The sequence below is a fragment of the Panthera tigris genome, chromosome B4, assembly GCF_018350195.1.
Source record: "Panthera tigris isolate Pti1 chromosome B4, P.tigris_Pti1_mat1.1, whole genome shotgun sequence".
NCBI classification, from domain to species: domain Eukaryota; kingdom Metazoa; phylum Chordata; class Mammalia; order Carnivora; family Felidae; genus Panthera; species Panthera tigris.
In genome coordinates this window covers 90,763,318-90,783,955 of record NC_056666.1, presented here as the reverse complement: position 1 = coordinate 90,783,955, position 20,638 = coordinate 90,763,318, and the positions used below count along the sequence as shown (strand labels likewise).

The 20,638-nt window shown below is 39.8% G+C and overlaps 1 protein-coding gene across 11 annotated transcripts in view; it reads left to right on the top strand.

Annotated features, from left to right (window-relative positions):
- The window catches only part of GRIP1 (glutamate receptor interacting protein 1), a 682,693-nt gene that overhangs the window by 492,683 nt on the left and 169,372 nt on the right, over positions 1-20,638 (top strand). For 10 of the 11 annotated variants that reach the window (XM_042992699.1, XM_042992700.1, XM_042992701.1 and 7 more), the window contains one exon: positions 3,816-3,896. The exons of the other annotated variant lie outside the window; for it this stretch is intronic. In XM_042992699.1, coding sequence (XP_042848633.1) covers positions 3,816-3,896 — 81 coding nt within the window. The remainder of the gene's footprint in view (positions 1-3,815; positions 3,897-20,638) is intronic. 11 annotated transcript variants of the gene reach the window in all.

Sequence of the window (20,638 nt, the reverse complement as noted above, 5' to 3'; positions counted from 1 at the left end):
CAAGGAAATATATTTCAATATTAGTTTTTATAAAGAGCCACAAATTTTTTAAATACATATTAAGTCAGTACTTAACAGCTATTGGAGGATGATGTGACATTAAAAGGACTTGGCTATAAACCTAGAAAAAGAAAATCAGAGGTAGGAAGAAGGATGGTCCATAACAAATGTTTGACTTTCTTCAGGTTGCTTATTTATAATTAATTTATAATAAATCTATAATGAATGCCCTAAGTTGAAAAGTTGAATATAATTCAATCATCTATCAGCAAATGTCTAATGAATACATGTTATGTGTCAGGCACTATTCTAGAGATATTATCTACTGATTGATTCCTTTCCTTATTATTTGACCTATTTTTTTAACTCACCTGTATAATTGAATGGAACTTGGAAGTCTGTTTAGTGTCTCCCTGATAAAATAAAGAAGCATTAACATGGGTCTTATATTCAGGGAACCTTTTAAGACCTTAACTGAGGAACAGTGAATTGTACTGGCATTAAATTTTTATCTTCCAAAAAGTGAAGTTACAAGGATGGATTGATACTATGGTACAACTTAAATACACTTCATGTTAGGCAAACAAATATATGGAGGAGGGGGAAATGAGATTTCTATACACACAAAAGAAATTAGCTCTGATTGCTCATTTTCATAGCCTTCTCCATAGGAATTCAACTTAGATTTTGCAAGCTGGCAGCTGGAGTGTTGTGTTCATTCGCTTACCTGTATGATACAGAAACATGCAAATAATAACCTATCAAAGCTCGTTGTTCATGCAAGAGGAAGTGGCATAAGGAGGAAAGAGCATGAGAATAAAAATAAACGAAATTCCGTCCAGACTCACTCTAGATGTGTGTTCTTCTATAAATTTACCTCTCTGGACTTTAAGTCCTGACCTGTAAAATGAAAAGACTAGCCTACATTATCCCTTATAACATGAAATTCTGATGCTATGTCAACCAATCTCCATTAAGGAACACAAATTCTGATGCTATGTCAACCAATCTCCATTAAGGAATAGCTCTCCATGACTTTCCGCTTAAGGATTAAAAAGGTGCCCCCGACCTTCTTGTCCTTTAGTATCCTGCTCTAGAGCCATCAGCCACTGATTTATTCAGTGTCTTTCCTCCACTTTTACTTTCAAGCAAAGTTTGAATCACTCACAACACTTGCTTCAAAGTCAAAGAGTTGACTTTGAGTAGATCACATCAAGAGTTGATGTCCATTCTGTAATGGGCAGCTTTTCATAAAAGGCCCATGATGCCTCCTAGAGGTTTGAAATAAACAGATGTTCTTAGAATATCTTAGAATGTATTCTTAAAAGCAAATGTGAGATGGTGCCACACTGCTGTGTTGCTGTGCTCGGCTTACTTCTCATGATAAACGTTGCCAGGATTCTGACTTGCTTTCCATTAGGAATTATTGCTTTCACCTTGATTGACTTTGGCAAGCTATTCTTAGATAATGTCAAGTTTACTTCAGTCTGGAACTTTGACCAATACAACTTGGGCTTCTAGATGATTGTTTACTTTTGTTTATGCTCAGTAAGGACACTCTTAATACTGGGAGAAGGAGCGGGAGACTGGGGAATGGATATGTAGAGGCTGGCCAGGTGGCCATCTGTAATGTGGTGTCAACCTTTTAGGATGTGCATAGCTAGACTATGTCAGCTCTAAATCAAGGAAACTGTTTTCAAATATAAATGAGAAAACAACTTCACCAAAGTTGTCTACTTTTGTAGTGCAAAGTGGTAAATTTCTAGAGAAATAGCTCCTTAAAATAGAACATTGAGTGCAAAAAACCCCAGAGTCTCCTGGGTAAATCTCTTATTGCCCTTTAAGAAAATCCAACACTGGATTCAACCCAAGACTTTAATTGGCTGGACTCTTGACAAACTTAAAACGGAAGAAAGCTTTTAGGCTTCCAAGATGCTATTCCTAAAACTAGTTGTTATGATCCATATCTCCTTGACTCAGCGCTCTGTACTCATACAGTTTCAAAGATTTGGATTATAAAGGGAAATATATTTTTAGTTAGTTTTATAAAGAATCCACATTTTCATATATAGTAAGTTTGTTTTAATAGGTGCTGTATAAAACACATTGCCTGGTTATTAAATCAATACTGTGAGAAAAACACTCAAATACTCAAGTGGAAATGATGGGGCAAATAGAGACTTTTGTAGTGCAATGTTTACATTTTGTCTTGTGGTTTCTGATTATACTCAAAATTGCATCTGCATCGAGAAAAGTCAAAGATCCAGGATACTATATTATAAGCAAAAATGATGCTGTTGATTATATTGGTATCTGAAAGTTGGTACATTATATCTGTGGTTGGCAGAACATAAAGAATTGTGTGACAAATGGAATATAAACATGAAACAGCGTGATTTCCATTTTTAAGTTAATTGCAGCTTACAACAGTGTCAATCTTTGCTTTTTGTCATTGCTTCTAAAGGCCTTGTTAGTTTTATGAAGAAATCATGAATCATTTCAACCAGAAGTACATCGTAGAAAGGAATTGAGTTCCCCAATTTTGAAACACAAACCACTTAGTTGGGAGAATTAATGTTTTCAGATGATAAAGCCTACTTGCCGAATTAACTCCTTGTTATATTTAATAGTTTGCATTGTACAATACAGTTCTTTTTAATCATCTAGTGATTTCCTATTACAACAACACCCACGACAAACTTACCTTACAGTATGGCCAGAAGTACCATTTGGGTCATCTAGCTTGACTCGATATGCTAGATAATTATTTTACATTATGTCCGCTATGGCCATACATATCTTATTCTTGAAAATGTTTAAGACTGTCACTCAGACATCTCTTACTTTATACAAATGCCTCATGCAAATTAGGAAGAATTCTTCCTTTCTTTTTTAACCCTAACATTTGCCATCCTAGTTCATTACTCCTGTATTCCAAGCCAGATTAAATCCTTTTCTATATTTAAATAAAACCACTTTACTTAGAATTTCATAGATCCATCACCTCTATGATCTTGTCACCTAGTGTTTTGCTCATCTAGCTTCTTGCCTGTCACAGATATGCTGAGCTTTGGTCCTTCTGTCTTTTCAGTTGTTCTCTTTATGGTTCTGCAGGTTATTTTTATCTCTTTCTAAAAGAGGGCAGATCAGCCCATTGCAATATACGTCCTCTTTTGCCAAACCATCATTCCTTTCCTGTTCTCAGCATAGCTTCTCTGGTCTTACTCTAAATGTCCATGTCCCTCCATATATCTGGATGCCATTTTGCACTTCCAAGAGGAACCCACTAATTTAGTGTGTCTTTATTTTCCTGCAATACTAACGCTCTGTCATCTGCTTATAATGCCCTGTCATCTGAAATATAACATTTCGTTTCATTTCCTTTGTTCTTCTACCTGATTATTCTTAGTGCCCACTGAGCCATTTTATTCCTTCTTTGTCTTCCTCTTATTGATATTCACTGATACTTATTTATCAATGCGTGTAGGTGACAGGCAAATAATTTGTATGCTGTATTGCATAGTTCTTACCATGTTATGCCTTCAGGTACACGACAGCTTGATCCTGACAGTCCTAAGAGGTAGATGAGAAAGTATCTCTCTCCCTCTTTTATAGGGGAGAAAACCAATGCTCAGTGCATTTTAAATGACTTGCCCCACAGCTAAGCCAAGGTTAACACTCCGATCTCCTGACTCTTTCTACCATACCATACCATATCACCTCTCTCTGGCAGAAGGATTGCAGTCCATTAAAAAATCTTCACTGCATTAGAAACTGGATGGAAATTAACCAAACGCTTCATTGTACCTTTGCAGATGAGAGCCCCTACACTAAATCCGCCAGCCAGACAAAGCCGCCTGATGGAGCGTTGGCTGTGAGGAGACAGAGCATCCCAGGTTAGACCAGACTGTTGGATTTTTCAGCTGTTTTACTTTTGAACCCTGTTATTTGGTGATCCTAAACAGTTCCAACTTGGTAATAAAAATCAATGATATTTCATAGGGTATAGACTGCATTCCACCCAACTTGTTCGAAGGATATTCATAAAAACTAGACTTTGGAAAAGCTTGCCAACTTGTGAGAAATCATCCGATGTGCAACTCCTTGGTAAAATGACTTGGAGTTATGTCAGCTCTCTCATTTACTTACTCTCTTCTCTGTTTTCAGGGGGTGACTTTCACGGCAGCATCTATTTCTTTATTGAGACGTACAAGGCAGAACAAAGGGTTCAAAATTGCTGTGGCCGGACGTATATATATTCTGAATAACAAATTACTCCTTTCTTCTTATCTCTTTGAACCTGGATTTACTTCCACTGGGCAACTCTTGTAAAATTCTGGGGCTTTGTCTCGTTAGGAAGCTGCTATAAGGATTCCTATGACACAATAAGTGATACCTGTTTTTTCAAAAAAACCATTTTGGACAAATATCTTAAATGCCTTACCCCAACACTTCAATGTTTTTGAAGCTTTGAATTTGAGAATGACACAAAAGTTGTAAAAGAGGGAAAAAAATTCAAAATATTACTCAAAATTTATAAAGCTAGTTGATTTGTGAAAAACCTCTTATGGAAGTAACTATACTTAAAAGAAGGGTTAAAATCATTAATACACTTAGACATTTATAAAAATAATGCCTTTATATATTTTGTACAAGTGAATTGAGCACAGCTAAATCTTAGCTATGGGATTTTAGAGCATAGCATAGTAGTTTAAAAATTCAGGAGAAAGAAAGCAGTGTTTTCCAGTATTTCAGTTGAATGGTTTGGCAAATCTGTCAGTGAATAGGGGAATTTTTCCATCTGAATAAGAGCAATATGAGTCCAGTTTCTGAGCAACCCTGTTCATGATTATTATTTACTTTTATAAGAATGACATGTGGTTATTTTTATTCTTGCTGTGAAGGCTTAGATTCATTATGAAAGTACATGGCTTGTAAAGAGCCATATTGTGAACATGCTATATACATCCCTGTCTGGGTGTTTTGAAGATTCTAAAGTAATTTGACTTCTATAATTAGATGGCATCACCCAGTGCGGAGATTTCTTCTATTCCATCCCATAAACCCATCATTCTTAGTGCTGATCACATTTAGAAAAACTACTGTAGTCAGCGATGGGCTGTGTTCTCTGCTTTCTCCTTGTCAGCAGTAAGGAAGTACCCAAAGTTTGAAGTTCAAGAATGCCAGTTATCCATCAATTCCTTCTTGGCTTGTCTACATTAGCCAGTATGCAATACTCTTCTCTTGGGAAGAGTGAAGGGACTTCCTAGTGTCCTTTCCCCTTTATGTGATATTAAACAAAAGCACTGACTATAATTATGTTTTCTTTTCATGGGTTCTCTAGTGTTACTAAATTATAACATGTTTGAGGGTCAAACTTTTCCCTAAAGTCATTAAGTAGTTTTTTAAGTTACGCGCTAGGTACAAAGAAGTCATTCATCATAATCCTTAGCTCATGACATATAGTGATTCTTCATTACAGAACTTTTTCCTTTAGCCCTCCTTATATCAATTTAATTAGAATCAATTTAATTAGAATCATGAACCTATTTTGTAGGCTTCATGGGTTATTTTCTTGGGGTTTCAACATGGACAGACACCTTTTTGTTGTTCTTTAATGAGGTAGCAGCCAGAAGGGTTGGGGATCCTGAAAATTTTCTTATTTAGAATAGCCCAAGAAGAAAGTCGTCACCACCCAGAGGGCTAAGAAACCAAAGTGGTTAATAGCTGATTATTACTTACTATTATCGCAAGGAGAAAATTAAGGAACTTCTTAGAAACTGTTTCCTGACTGACTTCTAATACTTGGAATTCTGAACCTGTACTTACTTGACTTTTCTGTCTTACTACTTACAAGAACCTGTTCTTGTTCTGGGGGGGGGGGGAAGGTTGTGGGGGGCATCCTCCCTTGATCTTAGGCCAAGAGGTCACTTAAGGAGAGATCTAACCCAGCATCCAGAAGTCTTAACCAGTCACCTACTATGTTTACCACCTTTACCCCATTACCCCTACCCCATGAGAAAGAGATACACAGAGGAAGAGGCAGGGGGAAATGCATGGCCTTTATTCATTGCTGGAGCTTTAGCTGAAAAATCCTGAAATGTTCTCTGGATGAACTCCATTGAACCACACGGAGCATAAAAGCAAAATGCAGGTTTACAGCCTTCGTTCCTTCCTCCTGTGCTCCCCTGCCAATCTTACTTTCCTCAATGGTGTTTTACCACCTGGTAGCAAGGAAAGATGTGTCTAGAGAAAAATGCAGCAAGGAAATGAAATGAGGCCTAAACAAGAGCGTGGCTAATCCAGCAGACCCTGGATCTTCTCAGCGCAAAGGTAACTCTTAGGGCAGACATAGCCTTAGCCCTAGGGCCATTTTGCTGCCCCGGGCACTATAAGCAAACACAAGGAAACTGGAACCTTCAAGGAGCTATGGCTTTCCTCACATCTACCCCCAGACTTCACTCTCAACCATCCAGTGATGGTGATGATCACTCACGTGAGCACTTTCTCTGATAGAAGGGGTGAGAGGTAGTGGAGGAAAAGGGTAAGGTAGGGAAAGCCCTCTTAAACTTCTCTATCCAACTTTTATGAAAGCTCCATTCTTTGAAACTTATTCTACAAATGTAGACCTGGGGCTTCCTGGAGTAAATATTTATATACATATACATAGATGAGATTTCTTAACATGGGCTCCACTATTTTCATGGCATAATAAAGAGTAGTGTGCAATAATTCTGTCCCAAAGAAATAGCCTTGAATGGTAACAGAAATATAATTTGCTTTTTATTCATATTAAGATCCACCACCCCGTCTAAACTCAATATTACTACAGCAATTATTAATACTTCACAAGTCAAATATGTATCTTTCATGAAGTGACAGTTCTAGCTGTAAATCCTTTCATTCCTTTCCTTGTCCTCCATTTCTTCTAAAAAAACAACAAAAAAAGAGGGAACAGATTAAACATCCTTTAGGAGCAATGTACACTTGCTTTGGATAAAGGGGAAATGCATTATTCGTGTTATTTGGAAACTTGTCATTTTAGCCATCTCTCTTACGACACTAAATGTGTAGGAACAAAAAAGATTTTTTGGCCTTTCATGAGGCTTTTTAAAATTTTAATAATGATGACAGTAAAAAAATGACATGAGTGTCTACGACCCTGAAGTTTAAATGTAGATGAAAGATCTGTTAAGTCTATTAAGAAATATTAAGGAGGCATATCTTCAGACTCATTTCTGCCCATTTTTTTTTATCAAAGAGAAGATGATTTCCAAGTACAAAGATATTTTGAAGTAACAGGTTCTCTCACACATCTGTTTATTAAAAACAATCTGTTGATCTGTTCCCCTCTGTCTGACAGATTACTGGTAAAGTTTACCACTTGAAGGGTGTGTCCAAATTATTAAAGGAAATCTGTACTGATTCTTAGTTTAACACATTTTGCAATAATTTATGGTTTTACCCACTTAGAGATGAGGCATTTAATTATGTATGTCCAACATGAATGACAGAAAAAGATAGAATACTGCTATAGACCTCAAGGCTTAGAGTTAGTGTGTTATTTATTCGACATGCTTCTTCTTTCCAAGTAGGATAGCTTTCTTTTATTATGCTAGTCTTCACAAAGATTCCTGGGCAATTCACAAATACAAGAAGCTGTCAAGCATTTCACATCTATTGTATTTGCAAACTTGGTGCCCCGGGAAAATGATCTTAACTCTGTAGCCAGAATGAGCTACAAAAGTTTGTGTAAGATATCTGTTTTTGCTCCTAGAATATAAAAAAGACACTTATCAACTTGGCCATAATGGAATGAAGTCTATATCAGTCATTCTTTCTTCTCACGTTTGGGTGTTTGCTGGGGGAGTAAAAACATGGAGCTGAGTCTGAAATGTCCATTAGCCTCAGACGTATACACCCAAGCTGTTTAGAATACATCCAGGGAGGGTCAACACCTACTGGAAAATCAGTCTGGTAAATCATACAGGGCCATTGGCACCACGGAGAAGCTGTCAACCTTGAATTAAGAAGGAAAGGACAGGAATTTTAAAGGTTCTGCCCTCTCTGTTCAGCATTTCCCTGCCTTTGTTAACACACAATTTGACACTTCATTGGTCAAAATCTTCATTATGACAGCATATATAGTGTGACATTTACACAGGATTTTACAGCTATGACATTGCTCAGGTGTATGAAGGGCATTTACTCTGGTTGGGGCTGGTTCTCCTTTCTTCCTTTCGGTTCCACCCTTGAGTTCCTCCAAAAAAGTGGGCAAGTCTCACAGGTGGTAAACTAAAGTCAGCTGAATCAAGCACGTATGAGGCATCACACAAAAAAAGGCGCTGCACAACGTATCCATATATCAAATCATCACATTGTTCACTTAACTTGTCAATTACATCTCAATGAAGCTGGGAGGGGAGAGGTAAAGGACCATTTTTTTTTTTAAACGTTTATTTATTTTTGAGACAGGGAGAGACAGAGCATGAACAGGGGAGGGTCAGAGAGAGAGAGACACAGAATATGAAGCAGGCTCCAGGCTCTGAGCTGTCAGCACAGAGCCCGACGCGGGGCTAGAACTCACGGACCGCAAGATCATGACCTGAGCCGAAGTCGGCCGCCTAACCGACTGAGCCACCCAGGCGCCCCAGGACCATTATATTTCCAGTGTATTCTCATATGATTCAGAAAAGAAAAATTGATCTGTGTGTGTGTGTGTGTGTGTGTGTGTGTGTGTATGAAGGAGTATTTCATAGTGGTCCTGCAACTCTTCTATAATTTTCAAATTATTTCAAAGATAAAAAGTAAAAAAAAAAAAAAAGAAGAAGAAGAAGAAGAAAAAGAAAGGAATGGTAGCCTGGTGCACTAATGCTGCCCAAAGATACTGAGTCAGACTCTGGTGTTAGTGAGCTAGTGACCCGTGCGGTAAAATACGAAGACAAGCACCTTTGCTACTCAGTCAGGCTGTCCCTGTGTCCTCAAAACAACCAGCAGGGCTAAGGTAAGGACAAGGGGACTTAGGTCCGGGGTGTGCCCTACCAGAGCCCCTCAGAGTCCACAGTAAGAACACAAAACAACAGGGTTTACCAGCATTCTAATTGTTGCATTTTTAAGAAATTAGCAGAACTATATCACGTCTTTAGAGGTAAATGGCTAAGGTGGTAAAGTCAAGAGTCTTGGGAACTGCACATGTGTCTGAGATCCTGTCCACACCCCCACCTTTGTTTTGTCCATGGTACTGTATCTACCATTCTCTGAAATTAACTGCTCAATTTATTGTTTTTTCTGCTTTCTCAATCCCTCACTAAAACGTAAGCGACTGGAGGGCAGTTGCTGTATATGTCTTGTTCACCAGCGTGTGTCCACTGCATAGAGCTAACAACGCTAGGCAAGTGGTAGGTATCCAGTCAATACTTGTGGAATGAATGAGCAGGCAGAGATCAGCAGGCACGTTTTCTCTGTGCGGTCCGTTCCCTCATGACTAATACGCTTCCTTTACAAAACGAGTGTAACAATCTCTGTTTACCGTATATTTCCTGACTCCTTGAATATGCTGTTCAGGCAGGCCCTGAGGCTGCTCCAAATATGGCATTTCTAAGGAAATCGTCTGCTGCCCAAGACTAATGAATGGAATATAGGTCAGCTAGAAGCTAGAGAATTTTAAAGGCCAGAGGTCTCCCTCCAGCCTTATGTGTTTCTGTCTGAGCAGACAATATCTGTGCAGTTCTGGAACACTGAAAGTTTGAGCAGAATTTAACAATACAAGTGGCAAGATGAGAATGATTCGTTCAAGTGTTCTGCTGTAGCAAAAAGGCTAAAAATGACATGAAGATAGCCAGTCTATAAATAGAGTGGTGCAAGGCAGAACTTATTACTTAATATGGCAGGTACACATTAAATATTTCCCCCAGAGAACCGATCCACTTGGCCATGTGGCTGGTTGTACATACTGACTTCTCAAATAACACTGGGCAAAGCCAGCCAGCCTGATTTGTGTTCTCAATGCTGCCGCCTTCATTAGCAATTCAAAAAATGGCAGTCTATTACGTTTGAACTCCTCTCACACCTTAGTAAACATGGATGAAATATAATGAAGTGGTACATATGCAGCAAACAATTTTTAAATAATAATTCTCCCAGCGTGCAATTTAGGGGAAATCATTTGTCGCGAGTTAGTACTGTGCCTCGATACTTCCCGAGTCCCCCTGTGCTATAGGAGTGGTGGCATTTAGTCAATGTCACGCCCTGGATACACACAGTAAGCTCACGGAGTGACCGCGTGACCGTGATGGCCAGCACAGCCTCCCAGGGTCTGAAGAACATTTTACAAAGAGGCTCAAGGACATGTGTGCGGGAACTGCAAGGAGCAAGTCTTTTCCCTCTACCCCTTTTGCAGCGAAGAAAAATTAATTCTCCCAGTTTCCAAGTTAGGGAGGCCTTCAATCAGGGTTTTTAAATTAAATGACTTTAGAGAATTAGGCTGGGTGAAAGTTGTATTGATTGATTGGTGCTAGGAAAAGCCAAGAACCGTCTTACACAATTTACTGTAGAATAGGGCAGTTGGGCCCATCAATACTCCTTTCTTATGGTTCAGGCTTACCTGACTTAGACTAGCTTCCCAAATTTCTGCCACTCCCGTGTTCTCCTCATGATGTTTATTATATATCTGTGTTCTATCTGTACTATAATTCATGTGCTTTTCAGTAAATTTAAATTGATTTTTTTTCTTAGCCTTATCTAAACCTTTGTTATCTGTGCCTTGAAATACTAATGGTATTTTTCTAACATAAATTTTTTTAATGTCTAGTTCTGAAATGGTTTTAAAGGCATCTGTGTCCTCTCAAATACACCCATTAATGTTTACATATACCATACTTGGAGAAGCACCAGCTTGGAATGAGAGTCTCCCCAGAAGAAATGACTCCAAGAACCCCAGTGCTGTGTACTTTGTTGGTAGATTGATAAGTAGTCGGAGATTCAATGTGCAGAAACAGGTCATCTGAATGGGAGTGGAAGGCATTTGGGGCTTTTGCTATAAAGTGAGAAGAAATACTGAAAGAGAAAGATGAGGTTGAACAGTATTAATCCAAAGTGTAGGGAAAGACAGGAATGAAATGATCATAAGAGTAACCTAATCTAGAAAGATAAAGTGAGGGAAACTATAGATAATTTTAAGAATACTAGTTGCCGTTCACTTCATGCTATGCTTCAAGTATTAGACTAACCATGTTGATAAATATTGGTTTTTTTCTTCCTCCCAGTTTACTTCAGGAAGTAAGTTTTATTTATTCCTCTCTAACAGACGAGCAAACTTAAGTTTAGAAAGCTAAAAAGACTTGCCCAACATCACAGGGTCTGGAAAATAGTGGAACTTGGGTAAAGCCTAAATAAAATCAAGTTCAACCAGTGTCCTGAGCAGTGTGTAAAAGGAGAAGGTGGTGGACGGGACACCTGGGTGGCTCAGTTGGTTAAGCATCTGACTCTCAATTTCGGCTCAGGTCATGATCTCACAGTTTGTAAGTTTTGAGCCCCGCGTTGGGCTCTGTGCTGACAGCACAAAGCTTGCTTGGGATTCTTTCTCTCCCTCTCTCTGCCTCTCTCTCTCTCAAAATAAATAAATATTTTTTTAAAAAAGAGAAGGTGATGGAGAAAGGCCATAATGAGTATGAGGTGTAAAGACTTTGACTTCTGCAGGCCAACTGAGCCTCTGCTCAGAGTATCCAGAAAACGTAAGGTGTCCTTCTCAGTCATGACTGACTGGCGCCCTTCATTAGATGGAGGTCAGTGAGTAAAGGCTGAAGTCATGGGGATCATACCATTATTTCTCTAAGTAACAAAGGGCCAGGAGAAACTGAGGAAGAAAACTGGCAGTGCCTTCAAGCTGTGCTATAATTTCTTCTATATACTTGTGGTTTTCAGGGCTTCCAATTCAAAGGAAAAAATCAAAATTGGCCAAGAAGTCTTTAATATAATTGTTCTTAAACTGGCAACTCCATTACTCTATAACTTCATGTTTCCCTTTTAAGACTTTGGAACAACACTGAATAAATGGAAGCAATCACTTTTATCTGTAGCAGAGCATATAACCTCGCAAAGAGGTTTCTAAAATCAGTACATATATATCCCCCATTATCAGATTAAATGCTTAAAGACTGACTCCAAGCAATGTGCTCCCTCTCTCTCTATAGATAGATAGATAGATAGATAGATAGATAGATAGATAGATACACACACACATATATATACATACACACACACACACACTTTAAATTCTTTTAAAATTAGACATTCTTACACATTCCTAAAGCCTATTACTGAATTAGCTGTTAAGCTGATGTTATAAGATTTCTCCTTCATAATTTTGGGGGGAAATACTTTATAACACCTGCCAAATCTCTTTTTTTTAGGAGTTTGATTGCACCTCTGGTGCTTTCCTGTTTTCTGCATAGGATGTAAACCGTTGGCACATGCTTTTTACCCTTACGTACTTGCATACGTGCATTGCTTTTTTGGTTTTCTCCAGCTAAGCTTTTATTTGCTCGCTAAATCCATTATAATTAAAGTGATCTCTCATTTCTTTATTTTGAGTTTTTATCAAAACTGACTCTTATACAGTCATTCAACATTTAATCATTCAACAACTTGTTGGGCACCTACTATGTGCCTGTTACTGTTGCTGGTGCTAGGAATATCCTACAAGCCTCTGTCCTCCTGGAGTTGGCTTCCTGGTGGAAAAGACATATATTCAACAACTGCCTAACATAAGGTCACACAATGCTAAGTACAATAAAGTGAAATAAACTCGTATAAGGAGTAGAGAGTGGTGGGGGCAAAAAGATATGGGCTGTGCATTTGAAAGGCAAGTCAAAGATGTCCTCCTGGAGGCAGTAACATTTGAGGGAGCCTAAAATGAGGAGCAAACCACATAATGGTTTGGAGGAAGTAGACCAAAAAAATAGCAAGTGCAAAGGCCCTGAGGTCAAAACTAGTTTGGCTAGTTAAAGAAACTGTAAGAAATGAGGTCAGGGGTGCCTGGCTGGCTTAGATGGTAGACCATGAAACTCTTGATTTCAGGGTTGTAGATTCGAGCCCCACATTGGGTGTAGAGATTACTTAAAAATAAAATCTTCTTTAAAATAAAGAAAGAAATGAAGTTGGAGAGAGAGAGAGACAAAAGTAGGTTCTGTAGAGCTTGTAGCCAAGGTAGGAGTTTGGAACTTATCCTTAGTGTGACAGGAAGCCATGGCAGGGGCTGAACAGTTGAGATTTTCTTTAGAAAAATCTCTCTGGCTTCTATATGGAAAATAGACTTTAAGAAGACAAGAGCAAAAGCAGGGAGATCAGTTGTCATTGCAGTGTGTCAGACAAGAAATGGCGGTGACTTGGGCCAGGATGATGAAGGTGTAGGTATTAGAAAATGGGCAAGTTTTGAAGAAAGACCTCAAAGAACCCGCTGAGAAATTAGATGGGGAATGTGAGAAGAAAAGATGTGTCTAGGATGAGTCAAAGGTTTCTGCTCTTCATTGGATAAACAGCGGTGCCATTTACTGAGACAGAGAGCCCCTGAGGAAGAACTAAATCAGCGGGAGGGGGAGTAGAGAACTCAAAGGAGAGGAGAGGCCAGTGGAGATAGAAATTTTAGAGTCAGCAGTCGTATTTACATCCCTGGGGATGAGTGATGGCATTTAGGTGGTGCAGGTAGGTTAAGGTGGGGTCCAAGGCTTGAGGCTACAGCACACCAGCCTTCAGAGGTCAGTAGTGAAGGGAGTTTCCACAGAAGACATGGAGAAACAGACGCGGTAAGAGGAGAACCAGGCAAATCCGCTGTCCTGGAATCCAAGCCAAGAACCCCATGTCATTGAGGGGGAAGAAACAAACTGGGCCAAATATTGATGAACAGGTGAATAAGATGATGGCTGAGAATTGACCGTAAGATTCCTCAAGAAGAAAGTTTTTAGTGACTCTGACTGGTTTTCATAGAACAGTGTGAGCCAAAGGCCGATCTGAGTGGGTTGAGGTGAGAATAGGACTTAAGTAAACAAAGGCAGAGAATGTCGCCAATTCTTTCAGCCTTTCCAAAGAAGCTATCAAGAGGAGTAGAAGCATGGGACAGTAGCTGGAGAGAGCATACGGTCCTGGGAGTGCAGGGGCTCCTTTTTCAAAAACTATGGGAGAGGAAACTGCGCCTTTGTGTGCTGGTATGGTTGATCCAGTGGGGTGGGAGAAATTGACACAGGAGGGAGAAGGGATAAAAGCAAACACAAAGTCTTTGAAGAGGCTAGAGGGAGGCCATCAGCATGTAGTGGAGGTGTTAGCAGGAAGCAAGGCCAACAGAGTCCAAGGGCACAAAGGCAGGAGGATGGTAGGTTTCCTGCTGAGAGGATGCTCGAGTCCTCTTCTGACAACTATTTTCTTAGTGAAAGAGGAGGGGAGGTCATCACAGAGAGTAAGGAAGGGAGAGGAATGCTATAGGCTGGTAGAGAGAGGAGGTGTCATTTCAAAGCTTGGGGGGAGTGGATTGCCTAGGGCAGTTTCCAAGGATTACCATGCAGTCCTGTAGATCTCCAACTAAACAGAACCTTCTCTCTTACAAACCCTGCCTCCTCAAATCAAAACAGGCTAAAATGAACTTACCCACCTAATGCTGATACCCCCCTGTTGCCAGCTTTTATAGTCCATTTCCCCCGGGGAGCTCTCCTCCAACTTCTTCCTTCCACGATCATTTCTTTTTATGAACACCCAGAGCATTATGTGTTTTTACTGAACTTTTTGGCAGTTTAGCTCATCCTGTTTCAAGCTGCTCTGCAATTATTTTTCTGGATTCCAGACTTATCTCTAATTTGAGATTAGAGCCCCTTAGATTCAAGAAAATGTTTCTTTATTAAAATTGCCTCCACACTGTTTTGCCCAACAGGATTCATAGCTCAGTGGAGTCCATGTTGGTTGTGTTAAAGACTCCTTGCATCACTTACCTTAGGATCTGATCGCTATTATACATCAAACATTACAAAATAATGAGATGCAATGATGAGTACAGCTCATTATACTCTTACTGCTCTTTCTCTAATAAACACTTACACCTACCACACTCACTTGCACACACACCTTTTTTTCTCTTTTCCTCTTTCAATATAGGAAACTAACTTCTGCTCCAATATTGATAGAAACAGGAAACTTACTATCTTAAAAGGTAGACCCACTTTTTTATATCTCTACTTGTTAGGAAGTATTGCTTATGCCAACGAACTGAAGTTTCCCACTTCGTACCTCTCCCCATTGGCTCTTCTAATTCTCCCGAACATCCTCAGGTTTTCAAGTATGTTCACGTACCTGGTCATCTCTCCTTTGAGTTGGTGTTGTTTGACCAGGGAAAGCATGTTCGTTCCTCCAGCCCTGTCTTCTGTGACGTGTTTGCCACACCCTGGTAGTCTTTCTCACGTTTGTCAATGCCCTTTACCATTTGTGGCCCAAACTGAACCTTCTCAAGCTGAAACAGAGTGTAAGAAAATCATTCCCTTCCCGATCTGGATACCTACTGGATTAATGTAGATTAAGATTGTATTTTTAAATGAAATAGTGATGTTTGTTTATACTGGACTTGCAATTGTTCTCATAAATTGACCCTATGAGTTAGGCTTTCTCCCTTGAGAAGCAGCACTCTGTGTAATGCAGGGCAACACTGTACCCTTCATTCAGTTGTCTGTACATTTACTTCTATTACATTCAGCTAGTAAGATTTGAGAAGAGGAGCGTGGGAAGGGTACTAACAGTTGTTGGGCGTCTATCAGGTACCAGTCTTATTTATTCAAAACAGATAGCTCATTATCTCAATATTACAGAGGAAGAAATTAAGGCTCACAGAGGCTTAAGTGACTTGCCCAAGTTTATCCAACAACAAAGCAGGTATTTGAATTTAAAATTACCTTAATCCAGGGCCCCTCATCTTTCAGGTACATACTCAGCTCTCAAATGATTCAGCTCATCTTCGCAACATGATGCAAATAGTCTCTCTTCCTGCTCATCACATATATTTACCACTCTTCTTAGCAGTGAATTAACCACAAATTTGATAAGCATCTAACAATGTTAAAATTCGGGGGCATAGCAGTACCACGGACAGAACTCTGAAACACCCCACCAGAAACATTGACCTTCCCCCATTAATACTGATTTGCAGGCTTTGAGTAACCTGTTCAGTGAGCTTCAAAACCACAGGCTTTGAGTTCACAGTACTCTGTTCTGTCCACAGGTGATCATGAGAGATCTTTCTCAAAGCCCACTGACAGGCTCAAGTATGTATTTACATTATATTATTTTTTTAAATTTTTTAATGTTTTTATTTATTTTTGAGACAGAGAGAGACAGAGAATGAGCAGGGAAGGGTCAGAGAGAGAGAGCGAGACACAGAATCCGAAGCAGGCTCCAGGCTCTGAGCTGTCAGCACAGAGCCCGATGCGGGGCTCGAACTCATGGACTGTGAGACCATGACATGAGCCGAAGTCGGACACCCAACCGACTGAGCCACCCAGGTGCCCCTACATTATATTATTTTTATGTATATATGTTGATTTGTATGCCTCACTTTTCAGTGGTGTAGTAACCCTTTCTAAAATTTTGCTATGACATCCCTTAATCCTAGATGTCTATGATTTCCAGAGCTCTTTAGTGTAGGAATTGAGATGCTCACTCGTTCCTAGTCTTTTTGGCATATCTTTGATTTTTATCTTCATTTCATTATCACATCTGCACATTCTTTCAATTCTGGGGGAGGTAATATATCTGACTCTATGAAGCTGCTTACAATATATTTTTAAAAGCTAAGGAATTGTTTTAATATCACTTCACCCACCTTTGGTGTAAGTTTTCTCGTACATTAATTTTAAATTCGATCTTTTTTAGTTTAGGACCATTCTAGAAGCCGCTGGAGATGCATCATTGGAATTGAGTAGCTCAGCATTTCACCATGCCAAAAGTAACATTAGACCAGCTTCTACCAGCAGTAGACTTCTTCCCCATGTTCTTGTTCTGGCCTGGAGAACTTGGAAAAATTCTTCCAGTTTGTCCGTAACACTTCCTATAGTTCTCACATGATACAATTGTCCATATTACAATAAAGCATATCCAAGAACTATTCTTTCTAGAAGCCCACATGAAGGTGGTAGTGATTCTGGTGGCAAGAACCCCTCTTCTGCTCTCAGGAGCAAAAAACAAAGGGAAAAGATATTAGGAGTTTACAAAAACAAAAAAAAAAAGGAAATGACAAATACTTAAGTTGTATACAGTGCCAACAGGATACAGGAAAATAGAATTATATATTGTTGGTAGGAATATAAATTTCTTAGAAGACACATTGGTAGCATCAATCAAAATGTTTAAAAATATATCTGGGGTGCCTGGGTGGCTCAGTCAGTTAAGTGTCCAACTCTTCATTTTGGCTCAGATCATGACCTCACAGTTCATGGGATCAAGCCCTGTCAGGCTCCACATTGATAATACAGAGCCCTTTTGGGATTCTGTCTCTCCTTCTCTCTCTGCCCTCCCCCTGCTTGTGCTCTTTCTTTCAAAATTAATAAATATTTAAAAAATTAAAAATATATATCCACTTTTCCCACCATTTCTGGGAATATATCCTACAGCAATCCTCATCCTTGCGCACAAATATGTAACCATAAAGTTGCCTACCTATAAGATGTGGTAACTTTTGAGAATTATCCCAATTCTATAAAGAAATGCTTTGAAAAAATGTCAGTGGCCTCCCAACAACCACTGTCACTATCACTCACTGCCTTTGAGATAGAGAATCATTAGCATTGGAGGAGGGTGACTCTGGGGATAGTAAGGGACCTCTCCCAATTCTGATGCCTCACTGTTGAAAAGTGGGAACTGAGGGGCGCCTGGGTGGCGCAGTCGGTTAAGCGTCCGACTTCAGCCAGGTCACGATCTCGCGGTCCGTGAGTTCGAGCCCCGCGTCAGGCTCTGGGCTGATGGCTCGGAGCCTGGAGCCTGTTTCCGATTCTGTGTCTCCCTCTCTCTCTCTGCCCCTCCCCCATTCATGCTCTGTCTCTCTCTGTCCCAAAAATAAATTTTAAAAAAGTTGAAAAAAAAAAATTAAAAAAAAAAAAAGAAAAGTGGGAACTGAGACTCCCTTCAGTCAGCCATGAGTGGACAGGCGATGTGTGGTTGAAAATGGGCAGAACTGGAAATAATAAATAGCAAGTCAGTATGTACAGAGATGCTCACTGAAGCGTTGCTTATAGTGAAATATTGGAAACAACCTAAAATACCTATCAATTAAAGAATGGTCAAACAAATTAGGGCATAGCCATTCTAAGAAAAATTACAAAACTGCTAAAAATATGAAGTAGACGTATAGGCCATATCATGAAAAGATCTCCAAGATATAGTGTTATGTTGAAAACAGAAAGTTATGGTGTTGATTATTCCAGTTTAGGTTAAATGTTAGTGTCTGAAAAGAGAATGGAAGTTTCGACATAAATGTTGACAGTGGTCTCCTTTGAGATGAAAGGAGGAATAGAAGGCACCCTCACTCAGGCTTTGCTCCATATGCTTATGTATCACTTGACTCTTATGCTAGAATATGTAATAACCTGGGTAATTGTTGTAAGTACTGTAATGACGAGCATTGTGTGGATTACAGCTACCTGGCAGAACTATATCTGGGTAGGCACACCAGACCCAACCCTGCAGATGGAGAAGAGAAGGAGGGATCTCTGACAGCTGACACTGCAGAGTCAAGAACCTTCTAAGTATTTATACATGTGTCAAGGAGACCATCGGCAAAAGAGAACAACAAAAATGTGAGGTTGTCACCATTCATATAAGTAGGAGAAAATCAAAGATATGAAACAAAAATGATCACTGGTTTCAAATATTTTATTCCTGTAGAAAAGGGGTCAATGTGTTCTTCATGATCTCAGAGGCATAACTGGAGCTCCTATGTTGGAGGTCACCAGCCAGCATCACCCCATTGGCTCAGGGAAGCCTATAGACGCATTTCTTCAGCCAGCAAATACCATGAGGCAATGACTGTTGCTCTTCAGTGTATTTCATGCCCACACCACACCCTCCCACCCAGGTTGCCACAGCCTGTTTCACTCATTTATTGCATCTAGTTAGCACCTGCATTTGGAGTTTTGACCTCTTCTATGAGGGTAAGTTACAGGAAATCAGATTTGGAAGCAATTTAAGGTAGAGCGTAAGTTTAGAAAAGCAATATACATTGCTGGTTAGGAACACAGACTCTGGAGTTCACCTGTCCTGTTTAAATTCCAGCCCTACCACCTACTGCTATGTGGACTTTGCCAGGTTATTTAAGTGTCATGCTAATGTATCAGTTTTCCCATTGTATGAAATGGGAGAGTAATGAAGACTAACAAAGTTAATGCATAGAGAGCGTCTATATTGGTTTTTTATTGCTAGGTAACAGTATTACCACAGACTTAGCAGCTTAAAATTTTCTGTGGGTCAGTGGGGCTCCTGGGTGGCTCAGTCAGTTAGGTGTCTGACACTTGGTTTCAGCTCAGGTTACATGGTTTGTGAGACTGAGCCCTGCATCAAGCTCTGTGCTAATAGTGTGGAGCCTGCTTGGGATTCTCTGTCTCCCTCTCTCTCTCTCTGCCCCTTCTTCCCTCTCTCTCTCTCTCTCTCTCTCTCTGAAAAATAAATAAAAATTTTAAATTTTTTATGTGGGTCAATAATCTAGGTACAGCTTCTTTGGTCTTCTCATAAAGCTGCAATCAAGGTGTCAGCCAGGGCTGCAGTCTCATATGGGACTCGACTGGGGAAGGATCTGCTTCCAAACTCACTCAGGGTGTTGGCTGAATTCCATTCAAGGCTTCAGTTTCTTGCTGGCTGTCAGCCAAAAGCCACCTTCAGCCCAACATGGCTGTCTGCTTCCTCAAAGCTCATAAGGGTACGAAAGCCTCCAGGTAGATGGGCACTAGTCTTACATACAAAATCACGTACGTGTAATAGCATACATGCTGGCACCTTTGCCATATTCTACTGGTTAGGTACGAGTCGTAGGTTACATGCACATTCAGGAAAAGGAGCAACACAAGGGCTCATGATCAGGAGTTACGGATCATAGAGGACCACCCTGTAATCTGCCACAGCATACTAAATTAAGCTTAGTCCCTATAAGGTCTTTGATAAATGTAGTGTTTACTCACTCATTGAAACTGTCTGAAGAAGACATAGGTAGCTTTCTGAGAAGATTAGTTTCTCACACTGGGAGTAGTCAGACAGGTGCTCGATGCTGATTATAGGCACATAGTGAAGATAACCAAATGGATGTCGGTCTTGAACTTGCAGATCATCAGTCACCAGGCAAGGTGAAGAACGGCCCTCCTCCTTCATGGTCTCCTCCAGCATCTTCCTGGGTTCATTGCTGCTTTTGTTTTTACATGCTAGCTTTTTCATTTTTACTTGTCTTCACCTGTATACAAATGGGAACTAGAGCATCCTGTATCATTTTCTCTGGGAATTCTGAGTGGCTTTGGTCCCTCTTCAACAGTCAGTCTTTAGGAATGGGGTAAGGAGAAGAGAAAGAAATATATTTTACCTTCACTAAGATTGGTAGATTCTCAGGCCCTATATTCAGCTTCTCTCAAAA